The following is a 24,758-nucleotide window of genomic DNA, read 5'->3' on the forward strand; positions in this document are numbered from 1 at the left end:
TCACTATGAGATGAAATAGCGTCGATACATTTCTAGCTTAAAGGGTGGAATTGAGCTCTGTTTAATGCACCGTTCAGTTAACCCCGAAATCCTTCTTATCGACACTGTTTCCGATGCGCATTTTCACGGAACCTTGGCCATGACGCACGACTGGCTCTGATGGCTCAGTCATTGCGCACAGTTTAACGCACGTCTCCACACAGCTTGCACAGCTCTGTACAGACCCGCTGATCTGTATGAAGTGTCTGACAGTGGCGCTGACTGCGCTCGCAGCCTCATCTCGCTCCGCTGCTGAACACAGTGAAGCAGGAGCGCGCGAGAGAAGCGCAGGTGCTGAAGCTAACGGTAGAGGCGGACTCGGAACGAAACACAAACTTTTAACCTCTCTCTCTCTCTCTCTCTCTCCCTCTCTCTCTCTCTCTCTCTCACTCTCTCTCTCTCTCTCTCTCTCTTTCTCTCTCTCTCTCGGGCATGTGTCCAGGTCCTGCACGCTCCCCTCTCTCTCTCTCTCTCTCTCTCTCTCTCTCCCTCCTCCCCTCGTCCCGTCCCGTCACGCTGGGGTGGGGTGTGTGTGTGTGTGTGTGTATATGAGAGAGAGAGGGGGGGGGGGGGGGGGGGGGTGGAGGGGTGGAAGAGGGGGGAGCCGCGCGCGCGCTGGCGCACCGCCGCCTCGCTGCCTCCGCTATATAAACACACTTTGGGAGCTCGACTAGCGACTCCAACTCACGTTGAGAAACTGAGAAAGTGTATGTGAAAGAGTGGGAGAGAGAGAGAGTAAGAGAGAGAGAGAGAGAGAGGGAGAGTGAGAGAGACGGAGCGCATCAGAAAAGAGGCAGAGAGAGTCTGAGCAGTCATTTAGAGCTTTTTAGCCTTCAGCATCATCCGCGCGCAGACTGCACAGGATTATTCCTCCACTTATTATCCTCCAGTACCTGCTGCTTTTCACTGCATTGATCAGGTCTGAGGAGGTTTGGCTTTTTGGGGTGAAGAGATTTTTAAAGGACTTTTTTTTTTTCTTTTTAAATCCTCTTTTCTAATAGAGAAACTGAGAAAGACAGGCACTAGAGCAGTTTTGAACAGCCTGAACAGCTTTTCCCACGTGTTTGCACTGTAGTCTGAGAAGTTCATGCGCAATTTATCCAAGTTTGAAACTTATTTTTATTTTAAAATGATGCACCGAGGTCTAACCTCCACTTAACCCAGTTCATTAAAGACTGAGCCAAGTGTTGCCACTTAGACCTCCAGAGCTACTTTATGAAACTTCAGTTCCACTGCAGTGAGAGAAGTTTTGAGTCTTTCAAGCGAGTTATATAGTTTATTTATTGTGCTTTGTTTTTGCTGTGCATCATTTTGAGGAGTGATTAGCACTCCTGTGTAGCAGTACAGTACCTGTCCAGCAGAAGCCCCTCAGTTAGCTTTTTCCCCCTTGCTGGGCCCCTGTCTGTCCACGATGCTCTTCCAAGGCTTCGACGTGCTCTCGGCGCTGGCCACTCTGGCCGCGTGCCTGCTGTCTGTGGCGCTGCTGCTCGCTGTCTCTCAGCAGCTGTGGCAGCTACGCTGGACGGCCACGCGCGACCGCAGCTGCAAGCTGCCCATGCCCAAAGGCTCCATGGGCTTCCCCATCATCGGAGAGACGTGCCACTGGGTCCTGCAGGTAAGTGAACTCAGTCACTCGCACATTTATAGGCGCACACTCTCAGAATAAACGTGCTAAAAATGACACACATTATTATTTTTAGCGCAACTAGTGGCCATGTGTTCGTTATAATTACGCAACGTCCTGTGCTTAAATGGTATAAAAAGTGATGATGATGATGAAGAAGACGAATCTTCAGTGTCCTGTAAAAAAAATCAGCACGTTCACGGTCACGCTCACGTGCGCGTGGCGTAAACAGCTGCCCTCTTCGCATTTTAACCGGTTATCGCGATGCGAACGCGCGCGCGGTCTGCGCGCGTAGGTGCGCGCTCGCCTCCCAGCCGCGTTTCTGGAGGATCCCGCGTAGCACGTGCAGTGAGCCGTCCGCCTCCAGCGTAGTGGCACGTCTACCGGCTTCTGGCGCGCGCCACAGCTACAGCTACTGTTCCCTCCGTGGCGCGCGCGCTCTGTAACTCCGGTCCCGGCTCCGTCGTAGTGGAAAAGCGTGCGCGAGCCCGGAGGAGGAGGTGTGAGGGAGGAGAGGGTTGCAGGGGCGCCTGCCACGTCTGGTGAGTTCCACCTGGGTCTTCTGCGCTAATGGTTGCTTGGCTGAGGCTCCTGGAAAATACGTGCGCGCGGGAGCTCACGGCCACAGAGTTACTGTTTGCCACCGAAAAGTCAAATCTAAACGCTTTTGGAATCCGTCCTGCTTGAGGAACAGCGCCGTGCGCGCGACTTCTCCTTCAGTATTTTTTAGTGTATAATGAGATGAAAGTATGTAATGTGTTATAGTTGTGCGCATGTGCTATTGGGGGTGTGTGTATGCGCGTGCGTGTGTGTGTGTGTGTGTGTGCGCCCGTTTCTCTGTGGAAATGCCCCGGGACGGCGGAGCGCGTGCATCCCTCTGCTCCCGTAATAGATTCCCCAAACTTGACCCGAATCCAAGAGAGACTTTCCGCGCACTTGGCAGCGCGCGCACAAAAGCAAACAGCCCTGACTCGCGCTCGCGGTGATATATTTGAAAATCAGTGGTGCTCGAGCTGCGCCAAACTGCTGTCACCTTGCAGTTTTTTTGTTGTCCTTGCTTGGAGGGAACAGTAAGTCGCGCGAGGAGAGTTAACGCTGCTGCGCGGAGCTGCAGCTCAGACTGTAGACGCGCTTCTGTTAGGAATTTTCTGCCGCAAGAAGAGCCTCAGGCACAGTCTGGGTCAGCTCCTCTCGAGCGCGCCTCAGCTGATCCCAGCCCTGTATCCACACTGGAAAGCTGCAAGTTGAATCCCTTGATTCAAAGTTGTGTTTTATCATTGACGCTGTAACGCAATGTAACTTATAACATGCAGTAACGTAACCCAGTGTACGTTGCAACCCAACGTAACTCAAACTTAAGTTTATGTTAAGTTTATATTAAGTTTATGTTTCTCTTTGCTCGTATGTCGCGCGTCTCCTCGTCTCCTTTCCGCGTGCACGCACGAAATCTACTTCATTGGTCACTTTTTTTCACTCCTGCTTTATTTCTGCGCAAGTCCCTGCTGTCATTTCACGACTCCGCTCATGCAAAGTTTTTCCAGATGTGTTGGGATGGATCTTTTTCTACGGATTCCTCCGTTATTAAGCGAGCGCACCGCACTGATGTGGAAGGCCACTAGTGCAGCGCTCCAGCAGGGGGACTGAGTTTCTCAGCTGGAGTCTGCAGAAAGTTCTGTGGTAAAAAGGGCAAACACAGAGGTCCTAGAGAAGCATGTACGCGCAAACACACGCGCACACACGCCTCCGCGTCTCCACTAGATGCAATTTTCTCATCATTTGTCATTCTGCTAACGGTAATGTGTTATCTGACTACCCCCCACCCCCACATATACATCTATCTATCTATCTATCTATCTATCTATCTATCTATCTATCTATCTATCTATCTATCTATCTATCTATCTAAACTTGTGGTTCAAGGCCAATTTTAAAATCCACTTGTAGTGCACAGCATGTTGGGGGCACTTCATGTTTCACTCTACTATATTAATATGTGTCTATTATTTTTTTCCCTTTTTTTCACCTGCCCAGATAAATAATGTACCCTGAAATAATGCATGAAAAAGTTTCCACTATAGGCACAGATACTGTGGTGATGCCCCCACCCTCCCCTTCACAGTACACTACAATATGTACACTGGCAGGTCCTGATACATTCTTCTTCAATTTCTTCACTATCAGTGATAGAATTTTTAACGCTTAATGCTTTCCACTCAATGCAGCGCTGCAGAATGACATTCACGTAGTTGAACACTTTCACGTTGCCCAAAAAAAGCCCTTAAATATCCTTAGAACACGGAGAGCACATCGATGTCATGGTGAAAATCGGGGAGAATGGAAGAGCTTTTAGTGCTCATTACTGAGTGAATGGCAGTCTTTAGCCAATGAGTTTAATTGTATCACAGAGTGAATGGTGGAGAGCACAATCCGTTGCGCTGTGTGTGAGAGGTTTGCTGCCACGCTCTCTCCAGGGCACAGGTCACCCAGCGGGCACCAGCGAGGAGCCCTCTATCCCTCTATCCTGCCCTTCCAGCTCTAAGCCCCCCTCCCTGCACCCTGACCCAGATCGCTTCTGTCTCGGGGGGTACCACAAAGTCCTCCTCTAGGGGGATCATACTGATCTTACCCACCCCCCACCTGCTGTGATAAAGGCCACAAGGCTTGAGGCCTGATCAGCATTCTTAAAACATGCACACTCACTCTCTCTTGCTTGCTCGTTCACTCTCACCTACACTGTTACGGTTCCTTAACTTGGACAGATGGCTCTAAGAAAAAAAATCAATTAGTTTAGAACCTTTACTTTATGTAAGCTGTGAAAAAGCTCTTTATACTTCTCTTTTGAAAGGTTTGACCGTTGTTCTTCAGCATCCCTCCAAAGAACCCCTTTTTAGCACCTTTAATTTCAAGAGTGCACCCACTCTCAGTCATTCATTCACTTGTTCACTCACTCACTCGCAGCCATTCTCACTCAGTCAGGCATTCACCCCCTCACTCGTTGCTCCCTCCTTCTCAGCTCATCCAGGATTAGTAGGCATGAAGCAAGAGTGAATGGCAGCACCGCAGCATGGCCCCTATTTCACCCCTGGAACGCACCACCAACCCCTCAAACAGCCTCTTGTCTTATTGGGGGGGAGTGGAGAGAAAGAAGTTGGTGGCAAGGGGGCTTGGCAGCATGAGCTGGAGGTGGGGATGGGGGGGCGAGAGAGCGAGAATAAAAGAGGGTCCCGGGGTGAGCACTCACAGCACACTGAACAACCCTAATCTCTCTCCACATACTGTTTCCAGGTCAAAGGGGAGCCCATTCTCCTGGCCCGGACTTGTTCAGCCAGCTTTACTTGCTTTTCAGATGACTCGTGGGTTCTGGCGCCCGCTCAGCTCTGAGTGAAACGCCTCTTTCTGTGGGGATTCCTACCTGTTATGCTTCATCCCTGCCTGTAGCCTCACATGCAAGCATCCAAATATCGCATTTCCATGGCAGTAAAGGCCTTTATGCACAAAAACATTTATTCAAACATGTATAAATACCAATATAGTACTGTGAAAAAGTCAGAGACCACGCTTAGTTTATTTTATTTTCGATCAGAAAAAATACAGTTATTTCTTTTTCAGCTTCATGAAAAAGCAGAAAACACATTTAAGATAAAAATACACAGAAACCTCTACTACAAAACATAATAATAATGTTCAATGCTTTGACTTTATTACAGCTTCTGCTCTTTTACTTTCTGCAGTGATATTTTTCAAGACATCCCAATTTTACTTTGAGAAGTTGGTTGCATTTTGTGCTTCTGATGATTCAAGCTATTCCAAACACATTCAGTGGCGCTTTCCTCTGACCTCTCTCATCCCTATGCAAGTGAATTATTATATATCCTGAAAAATAAACAACATGTTTTTAATGGTCATTCTGACTGGACATTAAGTAATCAAAGGTGGTCTCTGTCCTTTCAGTACTGTATCTTGCACATCAAATGAGATTTTTTTTGGATGGCAAAAATGCAACACAATACTGTGAACTTTAACTGTGAAATTAAGCAGTGATTGCAATGTTGTTCCAAAGTAACAACGACCTTACCCACGTACTGCTAGTCACTTCTCTGGATCTACTAGCCTAGTTAGCCTTTTGATTGGCTTGATGTGAGACTAGAGCCTCAGAAATCCAGTCTAGGCTTTATGTGCAAAAGTTTTAGCAACAAGGCAGTAAAAAAAATAGTTTCTGGACATTTCTTATTTTCAAGCTGTTTATTCACATCACGTTCAGTGTGTAAAGGCTTTAAGACCCCATACTTTCCCTTCGCCCTTCACCCTGCCTTAGCACCCACTTTGGCAGCCTGGCGCAGTGGCTCTTTTTCTGGACAAGTGAGAGGGGTGGGGGTGATGGATGGTAGAATAATGGGACCTCCACTTCTCCCTCCTTTATCCTCTTCCTCTAATCTCTCTTTCCCCCTGCCCGTCTTTTGCACCCTCTCCTATAGCCCAGTGGAAACTGTCCAATGTACACATCCTGAGAGATTCCAGCTGGCCATTGCAGTAAATGGACATATTAGCCGTATTTATACTGAAGGTGCAGGTTAGCATGGAGAGTTCCTCTCCACACCGTTGTTACCTGCAGCACTAAATCAATAAACACCACAGTCAACCAGATACAGAGCCATCCAAACACTCACAGGCATGCTGGAGGGGATGGGGGGATGGAAGGATGAGGGTCAGATGAGCAAAGTGAGAGAGAGAGCACGCCAAAAATGTAGGGAAAGCCGAGGAGGTGGAGATGGATGGAGCCAACGTGAGTGCCAACCTAAACAGGGATTACGTTTTTCAAATCCTTCTGCTTTGTCTGTCATTCTTCTTTTCCTATGTGACCCTTTCTGTCTGTCTTTCTGTTTCTGGCAGCCCACTACTAAAGAAACACATCTGAGGTGCTTCAAATAGCATACAAAAAAAACTTTCTGCCTTCGTCTCCCCGCCCCCGTCCGCTCACTAAGCACCCCAGTGCCTGGGTCACCCCCTTGCTGATCTGAATAAATATAATTAAAAGAGTTTTTGTGGTGGTAATAAAGGGGTCATTTGTATAACATTTCCACTGCCACACAAAGGCTACATTTATGGTGCAGGGAGGCTCGACTGGTGTCCAGTTTACACAGAAATTTGTATTTTTAGTTTGTATTTTAGGCTGCACGGTGTGCGTGAAAGGGCACTGGTGGAAAAAAAGTAGTCCCCTTTATTGCCCCCCTTGTAAAATATCTGATAAATTTCTTTTCTAACGTAAAATAAACTATTAAGCGTGGTGTGTTAACCTCTTCACGACCAGACTAGACCAGACCAGACCAGACCAGACCGGACGACTGAGTGGAGTACAGATGTGTTTTGTGTTTTTAGCACACATCTGGTCCCTGCTACTATTTCAATCTCCAGGACTGCAGACTCCATCTCTCTATTTGTCGTCCCCATCCATCCGTCTTCTTCATCCCTCTTTCCAAACATGTTCTCCATCCGTTTATCAATCTGCCCATTTCCTCATTCTTCCTCCTTCCCACCGCCACCATCCCCTCATTCCAGGGTTGTAGGCTTTCCACATAAATGAGCTTGACAGACTAAATACATGTGGGTTAAGAGCAGGAAACAAAAGAACAAAACCTAAACTCAGCAATGAGATTCATTCTTTCTTTCCCCTGGAGCATACACACATCTTCCTCATCCTTCATGTGTTTCCCTGACTGAAACCCAGTCTTAGTTGGCTCTCTTGTGGTAACCCCTTTTTTTCCTGCGGTACTGAAGAACATGTTCTGGTGCTGATGCAGCATTCATGCAAAGCGTTGAAGTTTTTGGCTTTGAGTGACAGCTGTTTGGACAGCACATGGTTCACATAAACAAAATGCGTCTCTTTGCACTCATTTGATGGTCACAGGGCGACAGCTGCAAGTGCACGTATTTTGGCGGCGGACTGACGAGTATACGGCTAGGCATGTGCATGTGTGTGTGTGTATTTGAGAGAGAGAAAGAGAGAGAGAGTAAGTTGCACATTATTACCTCATTGCTTTTCCAGGGTGTGTGGCGCTTTCGTGCGTCAGTCGCCCTTTTGGGGTTTTCCTTTTCTTTTTTTCTCCTTCTTTCTCTGCACGTCTGCGCCTCAGTGGCCCCATGAGAAGAGAAGGGGGCGGACATTTCTCACCTTCTGGCCAAATGTCATCCGCTCTGCCACACCCCGTCCTGCTTCTCTCCGCGTTTCGTCCACTCCCGGCCTGCTCAGCTATTTCAAGCCCAGCGACTCAGCCACCTATGAAGTAGACTCTACTCTGTCGCTTTGTCCCTCGCCCTGTCACCCTCTCCCTCAGCCACTCCTTATTGCAATCACTTCCTCGCTCACTCCTGCTCTGTCCTCTTTGCATTCAACCTGGGGCTTTCATTTTCATTGTAGTTTTCATTTGACTAGTGATGCTAAGCATCATACTTAGGGAGTTGCAAAGAAAGTGTTATGGTTCACCTACTCAGGCTCCGCCCACAATTGCCTTCTTAAGTGATACTTTTCAAAAAGTTTTTTTAAGAGTAGCTTCTGTATAGGTGGGCAAGCTTTACAGACCACAACTCAGTTTTGTCAAAATACTTCAATTTAGCATGTTATTAATTGCAAACAATATTATTTTTTACATGTGAAAGGTCACACTGTTGGGATCGATCCAGTGTACAGGGTGAGTCAAAAGTCACAGGACAGGTTTTATTTATTTATTTATTTTTTATTTTATTATCGACTTTTATCTCTGGGGTCATCTCAAACAAATCGTGTGTGCTGAGAATATCCGCAACACACAGCACCTTCAGCACCACATCATGGAGGCTTGTGACAGCATAAAAAATAAAATACAATAAAACAGTGTCCGGTGACTTCTGACTCACCCTGTAGATGAATGTAATGTTAGCATTGTGTATAACCTGTCTAGTTTTTATTAGCTACGCTACAATAACATAGTCCTGTTCAATAGCATACTAGAAACTTATGTATCAAATGTAAACAAACACTGTAGTGATCTGATGTAAATAATTAACATATTTTGACACAACCTGTTGTTTACCCAAATGTCTATATTGTAACAAATTAACTTAAAAAATGGTTAAAGTAAATTAGCAAATTCATTTCAAGTCTACAGATTTCTCTTCTAAAAAGCTTTTTGAGGGAAATAGCAGTTTTTTAATACAATTTTGTAGTAAAGTATGCTACTGCCATTTACATGAGTAACAACCCTGAACACCATTTTTGACAACATTCTATGAAGCTTGTCCAATCTACCAAGAGTTGCTATTATGAATACATTTGTGGGCAGAGCATAGATGGATCAATTGTCCAAATTCCATTCCATACAAGTTGCCTTCCATCTCATTCCATCTATTCCATTTCTACCTACCTCTCTCCATTCTGTCTCTTTTAATTTCTTATTGTCATTTTACGTAAATCCCTCACTGACTTCCATACTCACATGCACAATGCAAACGTTGGGCATGCATGTTTTGTATTTGTAAAGATAGAACTGTCCTGCTGTTGGAACACCATCAGACTCTTGCTCTGTGCAAGTGAGTGTACATATGGGCTTGTGCATTTCCTTGCCCATTTACTTTACTGTTACATATGAAAGTTTATGTATAACATGCCTTCTGATTTTTCTGTATGTATGTGTGTGTGTGTGTGTGTGTGTGTGTGTGTGTGTGTGTGTGTGTGTGAGAGAGAGAGAGAGAGAGAGAGAGAGAGAGAGAGAGAGCTCCCATGCTGCATGTGTGTGAAAGACGCCCTTGTCCCTGGCCTGTCGTGCTGCACCGAAAAACAGCTCCTTTCTCACACAGCGCACAGCCCCTCTGCTGAGAGGAGAGCAGGAAGGGGCACACACACGTAGGGGTGGGTGTGATGGTGGGATTTAGGTGTCAGCATAAAGCTAAACTGCATTCCTGAAGAAAAATAAATGTACATGCAAACACAACTCTTGCAATGTGGTGAAAGATGCTACATTTATTACTACACATAGTACTTTTGGATGGGTTTGAAAGAGAGATAGAGTGCGTGTATGTGTGCTCATGTGAGTGAGCTAGTGTTACCCTTTGCCCTCACACTCACTTGATATGTTAACTGAACACATTAGCTGTACAGTGAGCGTCAGCTGGCTGTTGACCATTTAACCCCCCCACTGCACACACACACACACACACATAAACACACACACAAGCACCCTAACTCACACACCTAGTCTGGCTAAATCCCATCATGCCATGTGTGTATGGCACCAAGCCAAAGTTTCACAAGGGTGAAACATCAGCGACACTGTTTAACCCTTAAAAGCTGAGTTTTTAACTTTCATTTTTTATACTATTTAAATGTAATTGGACCATTCTGTTATTAATTACATAGTTCTTACGTAGAAACTATATAGTAATTACATAATTACAGCTCAGTTTCAACAGTTGTATGTCTGTACATCTGCCTTTTTCAGTTCATTCCATGTAATGAAATGGCAAAAATGTTGAAACATGTAAACAGTTGTTTTTCTTTCCTCAAAACAAGACTGTGCTTCACATAAAAGTGATATCAATTATTTAGAATCTGCACTTTCTGCACTTGTTTTAATGAGTTACATATCAGATATTCATATCAAATCTAACCTTCTAGAGATGCAGTTTGTGCAGTTTCTGACACCTTCTTTTTTTCTGTCTAGCCATTTTATTGAACCCCTTTATCATTTCTGCTACTATTCCAGTGGTCAGCCATAGTTAATTTTGTTAGGTTTGAAATACTCAAGTTCAAACTTGTGAGTTCCCTTATTTGTTGACAAACCTGTTTATCCTGTAACCAATACAAGTCAATAAATAGCAAGACCAAAATGCATATTTGAATGAAGCTCATCTCACCACTTTTTCATCGTGTTCACACTCAACACTGAACCCACAGAAGTTGTAAAATGGACACGCAGTCCAATTCAGTGCTCAGGCTCACACACATATCCACATCTCATAACCCTGTTAGTGTGATCGTATAACAATTTTATAATTGAGCCAATAATTCTTTCTCTTTTTATGAGAGGGTGAAACACTCCACAGCAGCTGGTCACCAAAGGGCATGATGTCATCAGAGATCATCCAATGGGCAAGACTGAGACTGGAATATTTGAAAAAGTCAGGCTGCAAACATGAAACCTGATTTAAAAATTCATCTAGAAATGTATACTAGAAACATACAAAATTCAGATTAGCACTGAACAATTCAGACTGGAGCCTATCCCAGCTGTGACTGGAAACACACAAACTTAAAATTCAGACTGGAAACACACAAACTTGAAATTCAGACTGGAAATTCAGACAGAAATGGACAAGACTGGACTGGAAATGTATAAAACTCTGACTGAAGACATGCAAACTGGTAGTTCAGATATGCAGCAAACCCCTAACTTTTGTTGTTGCATATGACAACATGTCATGTACTGACCGCAGATTGACTTGTTATTACCTACGACCCTCACCCATGAGCAAATGCACACACACACACACACGGCACCAGTGTGCTGAGGTGAAGTGTATTCAGGCCTGCCCTCTCAAACAGCCAAACAAACAGGAAAAAAGCCCTCCATGCAGCTAAAATTATCCTCCCCAAAAGAAGCGCCTGTGTGCCGGAGCCTGTGTAGCATGCTATGAGAAACAGGTCACAAATCTTGGCCTGGGGAGGGAGGGAGGGAGGGAGGGAGGTGGGGGCACAAGGAGCAAACAGCTCCAACTAAGCTTCCTGCTGTGGGATCAGAGTGTGTGTGCGAGTGAGGCTGTGAGGTTACAGTGGGCCTTTATGTGCATTGCAGAGGTCCCAAGGGCTGCAGTCAATTACTGTGTATTACATAGGGCAACACATTCTACTACTTAGAGCGCTGCCATAGACCCTTACTTCACTGGCCAGTTAGATGTAGCTCAAGGTGGCTTGCGAGAGTTTGTAAGTGTTTTCATGGGTATTGAAAACCTCGTCTAGCATGTGTAACATGTACTGTAGTTTATGCTACATGCTGCCTATTTAGGATTAAATGGGAAGTTGCGTGTGCAACATACGCAAAGCACTTACTCAAACAACCTCAAACTGTGGTTTGCTTTGTGCTCAAATTCACAACACGTGAAAGAGTAATATGTAAAAAATCTTGTTTTTCCACCAGCAAATCTGAAAACCTTGTTGCTTGAGCTTGCCTACGTGCAGGGCTCTGCTCTGCTTCACATCATGGTAGTTGTCTGAGAAAGCCTTAATTGTACTGCAATTATTCCCCTCCGGCCACACCCTACACCAATCATTAGCCATTACACTCTGATTAGGCAGCACCGTTCTAGCCTGGCTGGTCCAGATCCATGAGACTCTTGTCTGTTTTACTTTCTCTGTGAGCTCCAAAGCTGAGTATCTCTGTATGAATCAATTCATGCTTTCTCTCTTTTTTGTCTCACAAGCTGAAATTTGTAATAAAGAAGCAAGGGCAGGTCATGTGACCATGTATTAGTATATATTTAAGTACTTGCATGCATAATGAGTCTTGTGGTTTGCGTAATTAGCATTTTTGCACTGAGAGAAGTTAAAGTTCACAGGATATACTGGATTTACTTTCAGACATGACACACACTTCTCTCAGCGTCAACGAAAACATACCATTCTCTACCACATACACATATTAGATCACTTCTCCACCGTGATCCCAGAGGCTAAGCTAGACCCACTTCCTTGCTAATCGCTAAACCCACCCACATAAAGAAAGTCTGCCACAAACTGGACCTTTGCACCCTTATAAAGCACAAACAAACGAGTAGCCTAGTCATTCAGGGCTAACACCCTTTCCTCTAAATGGTCATTAATGCTAACACCTCATCCGTGCTGTAATATCCCAGCGAATACACCAAAAGCCTTGCAGCTTACTTTTGAGAGAGTCAAGCTGGGGTCTATGGACCGTGTTCATCCGCTGCATTAAGCAACCTTTCTGGATCTAAAGACAGGATTACATTAAGTGCATACCCCAAATGTGGTTAACTTGTGAAGCACGCACAGTGCAAAACACACACGGTGTCAATAGTCTTGTCTCAGTTTTTAAAACTCACTGAAGCTTGTTTGATACTCAGCCTTGACAGCTGCAATCATCATCTGTTTGTGGAAAGAGTTAATGAAGCAGTAAATGATCATATTAAATGATATCATTTTAACTGAACATCTAACTAATTGATTTTAAATGATACAAACAATTTGTTGGAATGAGGTTGCTTATTTGCTGGTAACCAATTAGCTTAACTTACTAGTTAGTTAGCTAGTCAAAGTGCTAGCGGTAAGAATAACCTTTTGTACTAGTGCTTTTGTGCTTTGTTATCTGGCTGTACAATGACATATATTGCATTTTATTTTCTCCTTTCATTATATAATGTTGATGCAAACATACAAAGGTAGGGTACATAACATGTTGCAGATCATTTCATATAGCCAGAATGACACAATATATGAAAAAATGCTAGCTTACAATCTTGCCAACATTAGAATCTTCAAATATATCCTCTTCTCTTTTTCATTTCTCCTTGGTGTAGGGTGCAGGCTTCCATGCCTCTCGCAGGCAGAAGTATGGTAATGTGTTCAAAACACACCTGCTGGGCCGTCCGCTGATCAGGGTGACTGGAGCAGAGAATGTGCGGAAGGTGCTGATGGGGGAGCATACTCTGGTCAGTGTGGATTGGCCCCAGAGCACCAGCACTCTGCTGGGTCCCAACAGCCTCGCCAACTCTATTGGAGACATCCACCGCAAGAGGAGGAAGGTACGAGCTTTCCGAGCATTCACACAACTACCCAGACACAAGCCACAAATCTCTTAATTAGAAGGTGTATATCATCACTGAATATCAAATGACTTGAAATAAAATCTCAATCCATTAACATACATTAAAGGTAGGAATATTTTTTTCCTTCTCAAATAAAGTTACTACTTATGGGATTTTTCTCACAGTGCAAAACAGCAGGAAGGGATCTCTAAGGTACAGAACGAAAGAATGAGAGAGAGAGATAGAAGGTCAGATGGAGACAGAGAAGTAAACACTATTCTCTCAGTCTTGTCTCCATTTGATTTGGGGGCAGATATCAGCTCTCCCTTCAGCTTGTCTTTGCAGTCGGTCCATAACAGTCTCCAATCAGTGACCAAGCAGAATATTATAAATCCTTTATCCTCCGCTCTGACGCTATTGTTCAGGGCCAAAATGGTCCTTTTTGTAAGTCTAGTTCCATCCAGGCCCACAGGGGCTCAGGTTTCCCCCCACACACACCTGTCCCATTGAGGGGTCAGAGGGGTGTAATCAGTCTGCTTAATCCTGCAGGCCTGGGGCCTCACGCGAGCCCCACTAATGACCACTAATTAGTCAGCTCGCCTCAGACACACAAAGACAGCCTTATCCACTCGCAGGCCTGCGGCAGGGTGGACCCCCATTGGCCACTTCAGACAGCCTGCAGTGTCATGCTCTATGCAGTCAGGGCATATGTCATTTTGTCTCTATGTTTACCAGTTTATCTGGTTCCCCTACAATATAGGTGTATGTAGTACAGCCCATGGTTTATATGTGTAAAAATCCAGTGACACTACTATGTACATTTATACCAGTGCAACACAGACTAACATCCCAATACATTGTCACTGCTGTGCTGAGAATGGTCCACTACTCCAAAAATAACTGGTCAGCGGTCATCCCTTTTCATTGATAGAAGGGGCAGAGAGAAGCTGATAAATTGTGCTGCAGTGGTTTCAGTAATTGTAAACCAACAAAGTCTACTTATACAGTAGGTCTGTCTGATGGCCAATGCACATAGATTAAGTGCCATTAATTGTAATTCAATGATGTTCAGGTCAGAATTAAGCTTAGAACTTCCCCTTTGTATAGCACTATGTCAGTAGTCCTGGCTGTATCCTCTAAATTTCACTTGCTCTAAACTCTAAAATGACTTTTAAATTACTTAGTCAGTTGGCTTAGGAGTGTTACAGCAGGGACAGCACCAAAATATAAAGTAGGGGTGCTACAAGGCTCAGAACTGGGAACTCATTATATGTTTTAAAGTTTTGTCTCAGAAGGTACTGATTGAAAAGTTTGAATGCTGGAAGATATGATCGACTACCTTTCTCGAGTCTGTAATGCACAAATTCCTTGTTTATGTCCCTACTTTATCACCACTAAGTGACCTGACCTGTGATGGAAACTTTCCCCTCAGCACACTCAAAGGCTGTTCTGGGATTTAGTGGTGATAAGACTTAGCTCTTGAACTCTGGAGACTAATCTGTCACTAAAGCAACATGAGGAGGGCCATGTGCTGCCCAGGGCTCTGAACACTAAAACAACATTCACAACAATAACACAAACACAGGCTGGAGCGAGACCCAAATCCCTCCTGTGCTCCTAAGCCCTTAGGGATAGCTGTCCCCAGGCATGACCTGGATGAAGGAGAGGTTGTGTGCTACCTCATGATGGGTGCTGAACTGTGCAAAGAGTGTGTCTAAGAAGCAGTGCTGGCTCAGCCTCAAGTATGAGTTTCAGTTTCCTGGAAATCCCTTGTTAAATTCGGATCACACACTTAAAAATAAATAGTTCTTGGCTTGGATGTTTAGTTCTAGGAAAAAATAAAATTTCATTTATAGACAATCTTTGTGTTTTAAACTAAAAAAGGTTCTTCACACTGGCAATGAACCATAGGAAGGTTCTTTTGGGAACCGAAAGATCTTTTGTGGAATCGCTCCAAGGAACCCTCTTTGATACCCTTATTTTTAGAGTATGACTAATAATGGGTGATAGTTACTGCTCTGAAATGATCTAAAGATGGTCTTTAAATTGATCTTTTGCCTTTCTTTACTGTGTTTACGTCTCACTGTTGCCGTCTGTCTCGCTCAGTTGCTTACTCTCTGCTGTGCTTGTCTGGACCTCAAGCTCCTCCACCTGTTTTCGTTGTTCTTTTGGCACATTTTTTAGCCAAGTGTGCCAGAGTGTTCTCTTTCCTGCTAAGCAGAAGCAGGTAGAAAAAGGAACAGAGATGGAGATGACTGTGAGTCAACGTCTTGAGAGGTCATGAGGATACACCACAGAGGACTTTGCTAATGTTATTCTCCAACTGGTCAATCTCCAATTCGCAATAAGGTCTGTCTAGGTGATCCCTGAGAGACCTAAATGGGTTTTTCGCAGTGATATATGAGTTTTCCACTCTGAATGGATCAGCAAATTAGATCTGTATAATGTTGCAGTTACTGGAGTGGTCAGTAGAGGGCACAGTCCTTTAATTCTACAGCTCACCTGCTTCCCAGCAGATTTTTCCTTGTGAATAAGGGATTGTGTTTTAGTTCTGAGAGAGAGGGAGAGGGCGAGAGAGAGAAAGAGCAGGGAGACAAGCAGAGAGAGTGTGAGAAAAGAGAAAGAAGAAAGAAGCCTTTACATTCTGCTCAAACCAGCAGCCTCGAGCTGTTTCATATAATTTAAGGCATATGGAAATTATTAAGGCAGGGGAGTTTCAGAAGGTCTGTGTGTGTGGGTGCGTATGTGTGTATATGAATGGGAGAATACAAGCAGTCCCTCTTTTTGTAAGGAAGACAGAGGAGTAGCTCTAGTATTTTCTTCTGTAATATATGGAGTTTCCTTAGATGATGTGGCGTGGTGTTCGCTATATTTGACTGACGTCTGTGCAGCAGACAGCAGACACTGTACTCTCCACAAGGGAAAACAAAAGCCCTCATGTGCACTGCTGCCGACCCATACGCGAATAAACATGGAATGTGCTATTGTATGGCAATGAATCACATATGTGGGCTCTTTAGTGCACAGCCTATAGGTAAACATGGGCTAATGGAAGTTTGACTTTTTACCATAGACACAACACATGCAGGCATAAACATACACATGCAACATTTAAGGAAAGGGTATGATAAATGTGTTTTATGTAGTATTTTCTTTGAGAAAAACATGCATGAGCTATGAATAGTGATACTGGTACCATTAATAGGGAGAAATTTATTGTTAACAGTGACACAGAAGCAATAAATAGTGAATTAAAATGGATAGGGTAGCTGATATGTGATATGTGGGGATGGAGTTAACCCATAAAGCTACTGGCTTACTTATTATTACGTTATTGATCTTAAGTCCCCCTTATTTACTATAGTAATGATAATTCAATAACAGTGCAATAAAAATGTATTGTTGTTATACATTGACATTAGTGTAATGTAGAGTGTAGAATTTAGTGTAGAATGTGTTTGGGCTTTACTCATGCGCATAAGACAACACTACAAATATCACAGCAGCAGTGTGGAAAGGTTATCCTTGCAGTATTACATAGAAGTATTATAAATAAGTCTGTAATGCATAGGAAACTAATGTTATGTAGTTATTTAGTTATGAGTGCAGTGAGAAATTAAACTGTTGACCCACATATGGATCCTTACAGTTAAAGGGTTAAAGGAGCATAAACAGAAAGAATTGAAAGGCGAAGAGGAGGCAGGGCATGCAGGAGAAATATTGAACGCTAACCTTCTTACCATGCATTACAGTCTCTCCACTTGTATTGCTACTGTGGTCTCTGGTGGCCATTGTTCATTCATTCACAACAGAGAGAGAAATAGAAAGAGAAAGGAAGGAGACAAAATAGTGAATACAGTACAACATTTTGGAAATGATTATTCCATGAGGCATGGGTTCACAGAATAAGTAGAGGAGACAGAAAAGGGGGTGTGGAAAGAGAAATGCAGTGATGGGTAGAGACAGTGAGAGGAAGTGAGAGAGATAGAGGGTGGACCCATGAGTTTTTGTCACTGGCTCCGCCCCATCATCTTTACAACACTGGAAAAGTAGTGCAAAGCCAAAGTATTTGGGGTGAGATGGCATATAAAACGTGCTATTGTTAGTCGGCGGAGCCGGAGTTTTTAAGGGGGAACATGGATGTTATTTCACCAAACAAACCCGCGCGACTGAGGCACATTAGAAATGCACTGCCGTAGCCAGGAAAATCTTACCTTCCCTGCTCACTCTCTCTCTCTGCTGATGGAGAAGGAAACTCACTCTGTCCAGCTCCACTATAATGGAGGGATGGGAATGTGGGGGAATGTGGAGGTGATTAAAAGCGAAAAAGGTCAAAAATAGTTGGGACTTGTGAATTAATGAGAATGTTCCATGTTCCCTGCTTGAAGGAAAATAAACCTGTACTATAGCTGCTGACTTGTGGCTTCAGGATAATATTTAGATGACATTTCTGTCCATACTTCTGTTGAGCAGAGCACAGCCATGCTTGGTTTTGGTTTCAGGGGTCAGTGGAATTGTAGAATCTGTCTCATGGAGCGTATCTAAAGCAGGACTGCTCTGAAATCAGTTAGTGTTTGAGATTTAAAGGTACACCAACCTCATGCCTCTCAGTGCCAAGTCCTACATACATGCTAAAGTTCCACACACTGAGTCCTACATGCCCATCAGCATTGCTGACTCACACCACATACGCCTACATCTTCTACTGAGCTATCTGGCTGTTTCTGCACTTAAGTACATGCATACACTCATTGCTGTTATAAGAAACTTTATAACGCCACCTTTTTCTTTCTTTACTTGAAAAAGCCAGCCCCCTTACCTCGTGTAAAATTTCATGACAAATTCATGACAGACATTTTGAAGAAGTTTTTTAAGGTCAAGTAAAAGATCTTCACTTCTAAATAAGGGGTCATCATTTCAGGTCCGGTTGGGTTGGTGTCCAGCATAGTTTGGTGATTTTTGTTCTCAAATAGACCCACTAAACCTGGTATATATAAAAAAATTATGTATACAAAATAAATGCTCAGATAAATCAAGCAGCTTTGGGTAGGGAATTCACCAAAACGTGTTGGACTCTGGCCATCCAGGACTGGTTTGAGGACCTCTGACCTAAAATTCAGGATCTCCATGGAAAACAATTTAAAACAATTGCATTATTATGAAGTTATAGGAGTAAGAAATAGACGTGTGAACCTGCCAAGGAGCCTGTAAATGTTAAAGGGTTAAGTGACAAACGTTTTTCCTTCCTCTATAAAGAAGGAAAAACTTCCATAAAGTTACTTTTTTGGAGGTTTTCTAATAATAGTAGCAATGTATTTCAGAGTGTACATGAATCCATGTGATGTAGAAACTGATTTCAGCCTTTCCTTTCTGGCCAGATTTTTGCCAAGGTCTTCAGCCACGAGGCTTTGGAGTGCTACTTGCCAAAGATCCAGCAAGTGATTCAGGAGACGCTGCGGGTGTGGAGCTCCAACCCAGAGCCCGTCAACGTGTACCGTGAATCCCAACGCCTGTCCTTCCAAATGGCCATCCGGGTGCTCCTCGGTTTCCGTGTGTCTGATGAGGAGATGCGTTTCCTTTTTCACACCTTCCAGGAGTTTGTGGATAACGTTTTCTCGCTGCCCATTGACCTGCCCTTCAGTGGCTACAGGAAGGTAAGAGGTTATAAGAGCCAGCATTATTCAACTTGAATGTTGTTCTTGAATGTAAAGGTTGCAAAATTTTTCTAGACTTGAAAAAATGGCTCCCGCAAAAGCCTTTTATCTGCTTTCATTCACAATTCCCTTTTAGGGAGGTGAATATACTGAATCCACTTTGGCCCATCATAAACACAAAATAACAATGCTGTAAATATTGATGTTTATGTAGGGCATTCGTGCAAGGGACACCCTTCAGAAGGCCATAGAAAAGGCCATCAGAGAAAAACCGCTGTGTACACAGGGGAAGGACTACTCTGATGCTCTGGATGTGCTGCTTGAGAGTGCCAAGGAGAATGGGACAGAGCTCAGCATGCAGGAGCTTAAGGTTTGTGCCACTTTGTATTAATCTCCCATTTTAGATGGAGCACACAGTGCCCAAACTCATTGTTTGAAGTGCATTGTTTACTTAGTCTCTTCATGGGCAACATTGCATGACTATGCATAAGGAAGTCAGGATTGGGACAGGAGGTTGAGCTGTCTGAATAGAGATGGGAAGATCTGGAACTGACCTCAAACTTAATTCAATCTTTATCAAATAAGTGATGAACCAGATACTGCTTGGATTTTCTTTAGATCTTTTCAACTTTGACCTAGATTTCTTGAACTCATCTAGTCTTAACCATTTTAAATAGAGTTGTACTTCAAAACCAAATGACTCCCCTCATCTACTTTTTGTGCCTTACATTGTCCTACTATATTTGAAAAAAAATCTTTTTTTTGTCACACCCAAATCCATACTCGTACATTGTTAACCTCTAAAGAAGCTCTAAATGAGAAGGGATATTCTCTGTCCTCCACTCCCACATCACACTGGGGGGACATAGACAACTTTTTAAATAAATTATTACCATCAAGTACTTTCCACGCATGTTGTTTTTATTTTACTGGTGAGCGGATTTTCCTTCCTGGAGAGGCACTCTACCCATGTTCAGACAGAGGCAGACGGGTGGATCCCTCAGGCCTGTCGGCACTGGCTCAGTGGCATGCCTTTACAACAAACGAAAGCTAAAACCTGACTTCTGCAAGATGGCTGCCAAGCCTCAGAAAGAAAGAGAGAGCCCCCATTCTTCACAAAAAATGTGGAAGGCAGCTAAAAGCTTAGGGAAACCAGGACTTGTTCAACTCCTGAACTTATATAATACTCACATAATGCATAAAACAAATTAAGTGACTGTAGGGTGCGTTAAGTTTATAAAATCCATCAACACAGCAGACAGGCTGTTGCCCTAGCAGTTTGTGAGCTAGGTAGCTACCTTAAATTTGATAACTGCCAAGCTACACTGCTAATTAACAGTCCATTCAGATAAGCCAACATCTAGTTAGCAGCTTCAAGAGTTTGCAGTTTTTTATTTGCTGTTGACAGAGACAATGTTAATATTATCAAACATGACATTAGCTGGAAAAGTATATCTTTTCTAGACTCCCTGCCTTGGTTAAAATTAAGAATTCAAGAACATGTGAGGTTCTGTCTAAACTTCCCGAGACCCTTTTGAGAATCAGAATGGCAAGATGGTGGCAGGGATTGCACTGAGAAAAAGTGCATTCAACATGTCTCCTAAAGAACTTTGAGTGTATGTTTAGTCTATCTTTCGTCTACCTTCTAGGAGTCCACCATTGAGCTGATCTTTGCTGCCTTTGCCACCACAGCCAGTGGTAGCACCTCTCTGGTAATGCAGTTGTTGCAGCACCCTGCAGTGCTGGAGAAGATGCGTGAGGAGCTACGCAGCTGTGGTCTGCTGCATGATGGCTGCTTGTGCCAAGGAGAGCTGCGACTGGACAGCATTTACAGCCTCAAGTACCTGGACTGCGTCATCAAAGAAGTCCTGCGCCTCTATGCCCCTGTGTCTGGAGGCTACCGCACTGCCATACAGACCTTTGAGTTGGATGTAAGTCATGGAGAAGGCTGGATTTGGATGACTTAATCATGCATGCAATTTAATGGAACATCACCTTTTTACCCAATATTAACCACAATCCAAATCAATCAATCAAGACATTTGGTTCAGTATTATTGGAGCAATGATGCCAATGGAGCTATCATGTAATTTTCTCCTCTTTTTCTTTTTCTCTCACTCTTATCACCCATTCTCACACAGGGTGTGCAGATTCCCAAAGGCTGGAGTGTGATGTACAGCATCCGTGATACTCACGACACCTCAGCCGTCTTCAAGGATGTCCAGGCATTCGACCCTGACCGATTCAGTCCAGAGCGTGGTGAGGACCGCGAGGGCCGCTTCCACTACTTGCCCTTTGGGGGTGGCATCCGCTCTTGCCTGGGCAAGCAGCTGGCCACCCTCTTTCTGAAGCTGCTGGCTGTTGAGCTAGCAGGGGGCAGCCGGTTCGAGCTGGCCAGCCGGACATTTCCACGCCTGGTGTCCGTGCCTGTGGTTCACCCCACCGATGGCCTCCGCGTCAAGTTCTTCGGCCTGGACTCCAACCAGAACCAGATCATGGCCAAGACAGATGAAATGCTGGGTGCCACCGTGTGATTAGTTGGTTGTGGGTGGGGAAAGGAGTAAGTGGAAGGAGAGAAGTGGGTGGAGCCTTTTGACAGTTACTGTTGAAATATTTGCCCTCTCAAGTGGCAAACTGTTAGTCGAGAGAGACTCATAACTTTCTCTTTGTAACTTTCAAGATGTCACTTTCATCTGCCAAAAATGTACAGTCTGTCATTTTTTTCCTAAGAAAATGTAAAAAAGAAAACAAAAACATCAACAAAAAAGAAAAAAAAACAACTAAAATGATAAGGCTACATCATCAAGAGATGCTATGAGATAGAGAGCACAAGATGAAAGAAGCTGTTTCCGAATGTTCATAGGAAGACTGGAAGGTTCTAAAGGAAAGAAAGATAGTCATGTTATTTGTGCCTAGCTAAGTAGATGACACAGGGTATGGCCAAATGTGTGATCACAGTAAAGGGGCCAATTCTGAGCAAGGACAAGCGTCATTGTTTTCACGGCCTGAAAAGAGGTTCAGTACAGGGGTGTTTTTCAGGGTTAGTATGCATGTGTGTGTTAATAAGTTCACTTTTTGGTATGTCTGTCAACAAATGCCTATGTATAAATGTGTGTGTGTGTGTGTGTGTGTGTATGTACATATGGGGGGGTGGGGGGGTAGATCATTCAGGCATTTAGGAGTGTAGGAAACAGTGTAAGCTAGAAAGAATGAAAGGAGGGTGGAATTACTCAGGTGTGTATGTAGTATAGAAGGACCTTTCAGACTAACCGAATTCTATGTTGTATCTGTATCTGCACATAAAAGACAATTCATTATCACATTATTCTATTAAGAAGTGTGTGAGTGGGTGTGTTGATATGGAAAAGTGTGTGTGTAAGAGAGAGAGTGTAAACGTGAAAATACTCAACTTGTGCTTTTTTTTTTGCAATGATGTCAGTGTGTCAGGTGTGTAGGCCTCTGAGGACACGTCTGTAGTTGATAGCATGCCCATATTAGGAATTCGGGATCTAAGCAGATTTCTCTATGAGAATCGTCACCATTGCATTCTGTGGTGAACAAAAATGTTGCAAAGCTGATAAATTTTGCCGTATGAACATTTTTCCTCTGGTCCCTGCTGGATCCTCTGAATAACAATGCTTTCAGCCAAAATATGAATAGTATTACATGCAAGCTAACACTGCTGTGTACTAATCTGACATCATAAGACTGGCAACCTCACCAAAGTACCCTACAAAAATTATCAAGGCTTGTCAACTGTATGTGGCAGTTAAGTTACTATGGCAGTAGCTGGTGTTGGTATATAACAGTGTTTGAGTTTAATAGTAGACTTAGTATATAGTAACTAATGGGGAGAAACACACACAGGACAAAATGTGTTGGGTTTGAAACATTTTTGTTTATCACAAATTTTTTTTCCATATAGAAAATCTACATCCATCCAGATTCATGAATATTGGCTTATTGCCAACTACAGAATTACACTGACTTCAGAGATCTATCGAGTACTTTGCGTGGGTGTGTGTGTGTGTGTGTGTGTGTCTGAATGGGCATGAAACTCTCAAAACAAGCTATTCTGGTAAGAAGAAAGTCATTTGTACTGCAAAGTGTATATTCTGAAGACTGAATTCAGTCAGACAGGGAAACGACATCACTACAGAAGCCGGAGGTTGCTGGTCACCATATTTGCTGCTTGAGAGTTGCTTATGTATTCTTATGTAAAAGCAGAGTGCTATCTGCCCTCTGTTGAGGATGACTGTTTTTTTTTCCTGCTGCTCCACTTTGCAACACTATAATGCGAAACAAAAAGGTTAATGATCAGAGATGATGAGAAGACACATTTGCTAATCATCAGTCTGTCTCTTAAATATTTTTGTGAACTTTTCAATGCCACTTCACAGGAACTATTTATGTGAGTGACTTGCAGTGGGATTTAAAAAGAGGGGCACTAGGACCTTTGGTGGAAACCCTACGGAGGACCTCTATCACTTCTTCCACACATCATGCAAAGGACTTTTATTTTGATAAAACATGCCACTGATATTCTATTATTAATAAATGGACATTGAACTGTCTGCTGCTTCCAATGTACCGCTTTATAACAGAGTAGACCGCTAAAGTAGTGCGCACGTTCTAAGCAAATGATTGTGTGAGCAAAGAGGGCTTGGGAAATACACTCATTTAGAAAGCCATGGGTAACGCCTATTTGCATTGTCTAATATCCTAATATTATTCCTATTAATATTATTGTAATATTATTTGAAGTGCTATTTTTGTTATATTTCAAAATAGAGTTCTAGTATAAATAAAGTTTGTTGGTAAATATTGTTATATTTAGAATATGAATGGCAGTTATATTGTAAACAGTGTTTAAATGTTAATATGGTTTTATGTTAATGTAATTATTCTGTTATCAATATTATCATCATTGCATTTAGTTAATATTAATAAACACACAAGCACTTGTGAGGTATGTTTATATTGAGTGCCATGCGACTACATGTTCTGTTCTTTGATGATTGTCCAGTTTGTCTGTACATAATTTTATTACTTTTTACAAATCCACATTTCACTTAGTTAAAATATGAATGTTTTTCCTCCTTTTCCTTTTTTGTTACAGTGATTCTTAAATGTACTTGGCAATTTTATAAAACCCTGTAATAAACTATAATGTGAAAAGCCATTACTTCAGCATTTGACTCTCATTTTCTATCATAAAAAATATTCACTGTTAATGTCTGACACTAAAACATGGCAAAAACATCAGCTCTTCTCTGTTAGCAATGTGATTTCTTACTGGTTTTGATGCATTTATATATATATATATATATATATATATATAAAATGTAATCTAAAAAAGCCAAAAAAATTCACATTTTAATTATTTTGTCTCCTGACCTAACTTTTTGAACAAGCAAATAAGTAGAAATAGTAGTCACATGACAGTTTCATTAAAGAGTAACTACCCCCTGGCTCAATTTTGAAAAATGCTCAAAAATGCAAGGGGCATACTGGGAGGGGCATTGCAGTGATGTTCCGATTAGGAGGTGGGACTGCGAGGGAAACCTGTTGTGCTGGGCTGCTGGGTTTTTAGAGCCAGTGAACATTAGCTATCAGAAAATATGGAGAGTGACAGAATCAATTGGCACTTT

General features: G+C 43.1%; 1 protein-coding gene across 1 annotated transcript; it reads left to right on the forward strand.

The window, feature by feature from the left end:
• Positions 1–712: 712 nt before the first annotated feature.
• On the forward strand, positions 713–24,292 carry LOC108434641 (cytochrome P450 26B1). The gene is made up of 6 exons (XM_017709925.2): positions 713–1,654; positions 13,226–13,450; positions 18,832–19,107; positions 19,322–19,477; positions 20,757–21,038; positions 21,249–24,292. Exons 1-6 carry the CDS (start codon positions 1,451–1,453, stop codon positions 21,639–21,641), a joined length of 1,536 nt encoding a protein of 511 aa, XP_017565414.1. The 5' UTR covers positions 713–1,450; the 3' UTR covers positions 21,642–24,292.
• Positions 24,293–24,758: the final 466 nt, after the last annotated feature.

Source organism: Pygocentrus nattereri, chromosome 2 (genome assembly GCF_015220715.1).
Source record: "Pygocentrus nattereri isolate fPygNat1 chromosome 2, fPygNat1.pri, whole genome shotgun sequence".
Lineage (NCBI taxonomy): Eukaryota > Metazoa > Chordata > Actinopteri > Characiformes > Serrasalmidae > Pygocentrus > Pygocentrus nattereri.

Excerpts from the sequence above, each read along its gene's own strand:
- LOC108434641 (XM_017709925.2), top strand. The coding sequence starts at position 1,451 with ATGCTCTTCCAAGGCTTCGACGTGCTCTCGGCGCTGGCCACTCTGGCC. Across the intron at positions 1,655-13,225 it reads CGTGCCACTGGGTCCTGCAG|GGTGCAGGCTTCCATGCCTC; the intron begins GTAAGTGAACTC and ends TCCTTGGTGTAG. Across the intron at positions 21,039-21,248 it reads TACAGACCTTTGAGTTGGAT|GGTGTGCAGATTCCCAAAGG; the intron begins GTAAGTCATGGA and ends ATTCTCACACAG.